General features: G+C 34.6%; 2 protein-coding genes across 2 annotated transcripts; one reads left to right on the top strand and one right to left on the bottom strand.

The window, feature by feature from the left end:
* Nucleotides 1-863: 863 nt before the first annotated feature.
* LOTGIDRAFT_201648 (hypothetical protein) lies at nucleotides 864-3,430 on the bottom strand. Its single transcript, XM_009052564.1, has one exon. The coding sequence runs from the start codon at nucleotides 3,351-3,353 to the stop codon at nucleotides 1,839-1,841; it is 1,515 nt and encodes a 504-aa protein (XP_009050812.1). The 5' UTR covers nucleotides 3,354-3,430; the 3' UTR covers nucleotides 864-1,838.
* Nucleotides 3,431-3,654: 224 nt separating this feature from the next.
* LOTGIDRAFT_239042 (hypothetical protein) lies at nucleotides 3,655-8,110 on the top strand (the record flags this gene model as incomplete). Its single annotated transcript, XM_009052565.1, has 6 exons — nucleotides 3,655-3,756; nucleotides 4,336-4,406; nucleotides 4,566-4,635; nucleotides 4,972-5,226; nucleotides 6,065-6,148; nucleotides 6,473-8,110. 6 exons carry the CDS (start codon nucleotides 3,655-3,657, stop codon nucleotides 6,620-6,622), a joined length of 732 nt encoding a protein of 243 aa, XP_009050813.1. The 3' UTR covers nucleotides 6,623-8,110.
* Nucleotides 8,111-8,131: the final 21 nt, after the last annotated feature.

Here is an 8,131-nt window from a genome sequence, read left to right on the forward strand (position 1 = left end):
TCAGAACAGTTCCTCTCTCTAATTACTGTGTATAAAAATGATGTCTATGAGTTTCTCATTATTTAAGAATATTTATGTTTGTATTCATCAGAGCACTTGTGACTATTTCTTGATACAGTAGCCTTCAACAATGACCTGAGCACATATTCATATTAGAGTACCAAGAAATAGTAAGCATTCAATGGTGTTAGCATCTTCACAATGTCAAGCTAGAAGCCACTTTGGGTTGTGCAATAGCAAATACAGTCAATCAGAGCCCTCGAGAGATAGTCTGTAAACCATAAGCTATATTCTTAGCTTACAGTACAATCAAATCGCTACATTCTATGATACAAGGTGGCTATTGCAGTCAAGGTATAAGACGTAATAGCTTGACATTATGAAGATGTGGTGTTTGTGAACCCTTCCCCCCTATCATATCGTGTTTATAGTTTTATTATTATTAAGACTACTGTATATAGGAGAATATTTTGGTCTGTCTGCTTATTTATAATCATTTTTATTACTACTGAATTTTTTCATCCTTGACTTTGTATGTAATGTCGTCTACCAACCAATCAGAAATAAACAAACAATAATAGGAGCTGAGTTTTTTTGTTACCCTACCTTAGCCACAAATCTGGCCTTCACGATACTCAAACTATATCACATAGTAAAGGGACTTTATCACAGTTAGGGCCAGACTCAAAAGGTCAAATCTTATAGTTGTTGCTCTGATCCATTTTTGGGCCGCAAGTTTTTGAGAATTTTCATCACGACAATAGCCAAAACTTTTGGTATAAAAACAAAGCTGGACCATAAATAAATCCAAGATATTTTCCCTTTGCCTCACACCCCAATAATTCATAAAGAATATCAAAAATCAGTTGTCATTCCATCTTTTTTTTTTTAATTTGTTAAATCAAAATCCTTGACATAAAACAAAACAATTTTCCTGAAGCATCATTTTTCAAAACAAAAAATCCAGAAGAAGGTTTGAATATAACGTACACTTTTTCTAGGTATCTATGTCTTAAATATACAGGATTTTATAACAATTTAAGCCCCTGTTAACACATAAAAAATATACAGTCAAAAACATCCAGAACAAGCAGTATTTTTTTTAAAATCATGATTAGAACCTAACCCTCTATTTCATCCGATTAGCAATGGCTAAATATATTAAGTAAGCCACTTTATGGTTAAGAATTTCACAATCACATGACATTATGACAGACAGCAAGCATTAGGTCCATGGTTAAAAAGAGGTCTTTTAAATTTACTGAATATAATCTTACTATTATGTATGGTCCTATGGTGTAAGTGTTATTTAAACACTGTATAAATCCTTCATGCAATACTGAAAGTGTTGAACATGCGAATTAGACATCGATTCCATAAAAGGTATAAAGAGAATGACATCCTTATTTCCATTAGCCCTTAAACAATACTGCAAAATATAGTATTTCAGATGACTTCAGTGTTAAAATGACTTAAAAAGCAATTAGCAAATTTGCACTTTTACAATAACACCTCCCCATTTCACAGTATTGTAAATCTTCACAATGGTCAAGGTACTAAACTTTTTCTTACGTCTTTACTATAATAGTTACCTTTCTTGTTTCAAGGAAGTTTAGTGATTTAATTCGATTTTATGCTAATCAGGGCTCTCGACAGAAAGTCTGTAAATAATGTTTATAATCTTTCTGTAGAGGGCTCTGGTCGGCTGTGTTCGCTGCTGTTTAATCAAATCAAATTGCTGCATTCTGTGATACCGGAGGTTGGGTTTTGTGTTAGTTTGTTGCAAATACCCATGGTAGCACTAATAAACTCACTGAAGCATTTAAAAGTTAAACATTTTAGCCTTTGATGACACCAATAGGTCTAAGTTTCAGACATTTTTTACTGATTCCTGCTGCATGGCAAGTATCAACTACATCAGTCACATTTTTATAAGATTCAGGTGCCTCTTCCATAACAAGTTTAGGTGATGCTACACGAATACTAATTCCCTTGTCATCCAGTGCTTGTAGAACGTTATTATAGTCCAAATTTCTTCGTGATTTGGCTCGAGATAAAGCACGACCTGCACCATGACAGGTTGTTCCAAATGTTTCAACCATGCCTTGTTCAGTACCAGTAAGAACATAACTGCAGGTACCCATGGTCCCACCGATAAGAACAGGTTGACCAGTCAGTTGGTAATCAACAGGGATAAGAGGATGATGTGGAGGGAAAGCTCTGGTTGATCCTTTACGATGTACTAACAAGGTTTTCTGCTTCCCATCAACAAAATGTTCTTCTACTTTTGCTATGTTATGTGACACATCATAAATGACATGCATATCCAGATCATCAGGGGTGGTTTGAAACATCTTAGCCATGGCTTGACGTGTTAAAAATGTCATACTAGTTCGATTGACCCAGGCATAATTAGCTGCAGCAGCCATCCCTTTCAAATAATCCTGCCCTTCAACAGAGTTGATATGAGCACAAGCAAGTTGTCGATCGTTTACATTGATTTTGTCTCTTTTCATGGCTTTTTCCATAGCCACTAAGGCATCTGTTGCAACCTGATGTCCCATCCCACGACTTCCACTATGTATCATAACACAAACTTGATCTTTGAATTCAATTCCCATCTTTTTTGCAGCATACTGATCATAGATCTCCTCTACAACCTGAATTTCTGCATAATGATTTCCTGCACCTAATGTTCCCAGCTGAGGAAGACCTCGTTTCTTAGCTCTGCTGCTTACTTTTGAAGGGTCTGCCTGCAACATCCTTCCATATTCTTCACAATGCTCCTTGTCCTCAGCCCAGGCATAACCTTCTCTTAAACTCCAATCCATGCCCATTTCCAGAGCTTCTTCTAAATTCTTGGCATTCATTGGGATGATTCCTTTGGAACCCACACCAACCGGGATATGATCAAACATACATTGAGTTATTTGTTCTTGGAGAGGTAGGACATCTGTAAGATGGAGATTAGTTCTGAGGAGACGAACTCCACAGTTTATGTCAAATCCCACACCACCAGGTGATACAACTGAGTTAGGGTCAGCCATGTCAAACGCTGCCATGTTTCCAATGGCAAAACCATATCCAGCATGACAGTCTGGAAGTCCTATAGAGCTTCCAACAATTCCTGGCAATGATGCAACATTGGCTATTTGCTTCATTCCTGGCAAAAACCCACCCATTCCTTTATTTCCAATCGAATGTTTCAGCTCATCAAACATAAGTTTTTCCAAATGCTCATTGACATAGAAACATCCATCAACTTTCATATTTTCAACAAATCCTTTCTTGATTTTCCAGCAATTTGGAGTCATCTTTTCAAGATATTTCAACTCATCTTGATAAGTTCTCATTTTGGAGTATAATAGCCTATTACTGTAGAAGTCTGCTTCGTGGTTGTGCAATAAACTTACTTCCAACACATGCCACCACTTCCACTTTCTTATTAGTACGAAAATCAAAGTAATGCTAGTAAAAATCAATAGGCAAATTAGATCTAGATCGACTTATTTTCCGATAAATTAAAGAATTCTATGGCGAACAAATACAGTACAAAATGATTTTAAGAAAAATTAGACGATGTATAAAACCACTGAAAAATAAATACGAAAATGTGGTTAGCTTAATGGCTGCCATTCAGACAAAACTCTGAAGATGGCTGAAGAACTTGAAGCAACTTTGGCTGTTGTGCGACAAGAAACGGCCTTCTTAGAGAAATATTTTGGTCTGAGAAAAAGATGTGAGCAGATGCAACAGGTCTCAACTTTTTTCTTTGTTTTTATCTTCATTGCATGCTTCTACCACGTTAATATCGTAAATTTATTTTCGATTATAAATTTTGGAAAGGTCGTAGGCCTAGGAATCAAATCCGGATTCTTGGTCTTGAATCACAGGCATCTGTTTCTATCAATGAACCGATTAATATAAGGTTGGGATCATGTTTCATTACGGTAAATGGTAGAAAATCGTCTGAAGCGGAGATGGTCGTGACGAACGTTAGCCACCTTCTCATATATATACTAATATAGAGATGGTCGACTATTGATAGGAACAGATGCCTGTGTCTTGAATCCTGGAAATTTCCTAGTAGTGGAAATTTAGCTTCTTGCAGTCAGACTGCCAGTTAAGAAGGATAGGCATTTTGTAATTGAGTTTGAACTTTGAGGTCTGTGAATGATTTTGAAAGACATCTCATCACACCCTTTAATTATCATTCAAATTTGCTCAATTTCCAAAATGAAAATGGAATTACTTTGTAAAAATGCAAATTGAAAATCAAGGTGAAGGAAATATCACTATATAAAAAGTGTCACTGCTGAAATATTCTGTTTTTAGGCCAATGAGAAGATGGTTAATAGGCTGCAACATGTGAAGAAAATAATTAAGAGACACAAAAGAGAAAAAAGGTAGGTTTGTCTTATACTTTTTAAACTAAAGTGCTCACTTGTTAGCCTACTTCATGTATATTGGTTAAATTGTATGAGAGACTATTTTCAAAGCATAGGGTGTCTTGATTTGGCCATGGATTTGAAGATAACACATACATTTGATATATATATTTGCAGGTTCCTGGAAAGCAGACTTGCGGAATATGGTGACAATTACAAAGAATCACAAGTACCTTTGAGCTGGGAGGTAATCATCTTAATTTAAGTTCTTTAGCACAGTTGCTTAGAGCAAATTGTTCATTACTTAACTCATTTCCTTGGCTACATAAGAAATGGTAGCTTTGGGTTCAAATGTTGGTTGGCATGTGAAAGTCTGATGACCTTGAATAAGTTATCTCCACTCATAATTCCAGTCGACCCAGCTGTAAATGGGTACATGTAATCTGGGAAAGATCAATGCCAAAAGATTTGTCAAGGACCATTCGGTGGTAAGTTGGATTGTCGTCTGCTAGGGCATAGCTAGGAATAGCTCAGTCTGTACCAAATATTGAAATATTGAAATGAAATGTTTTTAACTTTTTAGGAGGATCAGCTGTTCAATTGTTTACGTCCTACATCATCAGAACCTCCACCTTACCCCAAATCAGATTGTGATGATGATATGACAACTAAAACTACAGCCATGTCTTCAATACAGCCTTACTTACAAAAATCTACCAAATCGCGCAAATCAAAATCAGACAAAGAGAAAGATCCGAATGCACCTAAGAAACCCAGTAATGTCTTTCAAATCTATTGTAAAGAACAGAAACAGAAAGTTCAAGCAGTATATTTTCAGGTATGACATTTATGGAATTTTATCCTTCTTGAATATTTTCTTTTGTGTGGTGCATGGGCAATGGATTGTTTCCCTGTCTTTGTGCTATTTTTCTATGGATCTATACCATTTTGATCCTATGAGAAGAATTTTGGTCTTGGTCAGTATATCATCTTCTATTGCGCTGTAGCATTTTACCTCAATCAGCTCAAAGAACACCTGCAGGTAGGGTAGATGACAAGTTAAGTTCGCTTCCAGCGGATGCTGATATCGCGATAGAACACCTGCTGTGATACTATCTATTTATAGTAATATAACTTCCTTTTTTTAATACAGATTATAATTAATCAAAAGAGTGACAAGTTATCTTATTGTTTTTGTTTAGTCCCCTTATGTCTGAATTAGTTTATTCAAATTATTTTGATTTATTAGAGACAAAATATACATTACTAAAATACATTACTATCCATATTCATTACCGTGATTTGTCCATGAACCGTATTTTCATTCATTGTCAAATTTTTATTACCATTTTAACTGGATACCAGCTGAACATATGTTGAACCATGACAGTGCGAATGGTCACTGCCTTTTATAAAAGAAAATATATGTGACTATGGCCTGTTTTTTTGTCCATAAATGGTTATGATTATGTCTATAACTTAGCCAAAATACTAAAAATTTGTCTTGTTATATGGGTTCCTCGTGAGTAATTGTCCTTGACCTAGCAAAGACTTGCTTTGTGCAATTTGAATATATATACATCACAATGAGAAGGAGAAGAGTAAAACATGTCACAGTTAACAAAATCCTGAATGCTATGTATGTTACCTTGTCAAGTTATTTTCAATTTTTGTAGGAATTTAATGAAGAAATAGCTCACCATGAATTAACAAGGAGATTGGCTCAAAAATGGCATGTTATGTCTCAGGAAGAGAAAAAGGTAATGTTTTCAAAGTCTGATTTATCCCATCTGAATGACAGAACTAGATTCTATACCCAAGCAAATTTTAAATTAATTTAGATTGTAAAGATGTCAGGCCAATATGTCTATCAATAAAGGAATATATTCATTATTATATTCATGGCAATCTTCACAACGTCAAGCTATTATGAACTGGGTGTAATACCTTTACTGCAATAGCCACCTTTCTTTTATCAGGGAATGCAGCAATTTGATGAGATTGTATGCTAGCTAATAGAATACTTATGTAACACTTAATAAAGCTAGATGACTTGTAACTAATCTAAATCGATATTTTTTCAGATGTATTATGAAATGCATGATATTGAAAATGAAAGATATCAAAGAGAATTGAAAGTCTACGAAAACAGAGAAATTACAGAACCAACAACATCCAACATGGCTGCCAATAATTTTCCGTCTCAATTGGGCATTAAAGAAGAAATGGAATAGAACTGTGAAATGATACTTGAGAAAAGTATTTCTCTAGGGCTTTACAGCATGGATCCGTTTCTAAAAAAATCTTACAATGAGTATTTAATTGTCTTAAAAAGAAAAGTTCTCCATCTGTTTGACCGATTGTAACTTAGTCTGAGAATTGGTTAAGCTAATCAGTGTTCACAGTTTAGTCGAAATTTGAGCATTCAAATCCAAAATTATCCATAGGTGAAAGTTCAAATGACGACTCGTCTTTTCTTGATGCTACACCATATTATAGAAAATACATATATAGATATAGAGAGTGAAGTCGTTAGATTTTTAGGAAACCATATTCTGATCTCAGATTTCCATGAACAAAGAAATATAAATAATCCAAAATTATCCACAGTTGAAAGTTAAAATGACGCCTTGTCTTTTCTTGATGCTACACCATATTATAGAAAATACATATATAGATATAGAAAGTGAAATTGTCAATTTAACACGAACCGTGCAATAATCTTTTCTAAAATGCATCAAAACAGTAGATCAGATATAGTAGAATAACTTAAGTATCTCATCAAAATGCAGTTGTAGATGGTATTGCTTATATTTTTGCTGTGGTCGACTGCAATTGCCTTATGAGATGCATTATGAAAATTCAATGAAAGATATTGAAAATGCTCAGTAAATATTTGACATAATGGCAAGAACATTTAAAGCTTCAGCTATGTTTATCTGGATAATCCAGCTTAATCAAGCTTAGCTTACCAAACATATAACTTGTAATTTTTACACATCGTTATGCCTACTTGACAAGTAGTTCTCTTGCAAAATGAAAGGTACTTACTAAACATCACCATCACAATGTCAAGCTATTACAAACTGTGTCTAATGGCTGCAATATCCACCTTTCTTGTTTGTTAATTGGATAGAACACTACCAAAGTCAGCCAAATATAGTGTCCTCAATGACACATGCAGCCAAATTGTATACAATCTGATTAAACTTAATCTTGCTCAAATCATACTAACAAGTGAAAGCCTCCTGCAAGTGTGGATACATGTAGGGGACAGACGGACTCAATTTGGGGCTTACTGTCGTGATTGTGTTTTAATGGGGCAGTTCTGTGGAAGCGCATAGGTTCAAGCTTCTAATGGTGTGTTTGAGGGCGTTCTTCCCCGAGAAATTTAAAATATATTTGTTATGGGAAAAAAACATATGGAAATCATATTTGTTAATTTGTTAAGAATTACAAACAATTATTCTTGGGGTGGGTAAATGCACCCCACCCCCACTGGTGCTGACAGTAACCACTATAATGATGCTAGTTAAAGTAGATACCAGTACCAAAGTTCATGAATAAATTGTTCTTCACCACAGAATGATTACTGGATACCTATATTTGTATATAATTTCATTTTAGTACTATGTTCTGTTGTTGTTATTTTGCTATTTATTTAAATACCAATACTGTGTTCGACATGTAAATCTACTAATAATAAAATAGTCAATTTTCATAGATCTTTTCATCTTTAAAAG

Source organism: Lottia gigantea, assembly GCF_000327385.1.
Source record: "Lottia gigantea unplaced genomic scaffold LOTGIsca_187, whole genome shotgun sequence".
NCBI lineage: Eukaryota > Metazoa > Mollusca > Gastropoda > Lottiidae > Lottia > Lottia gigantea.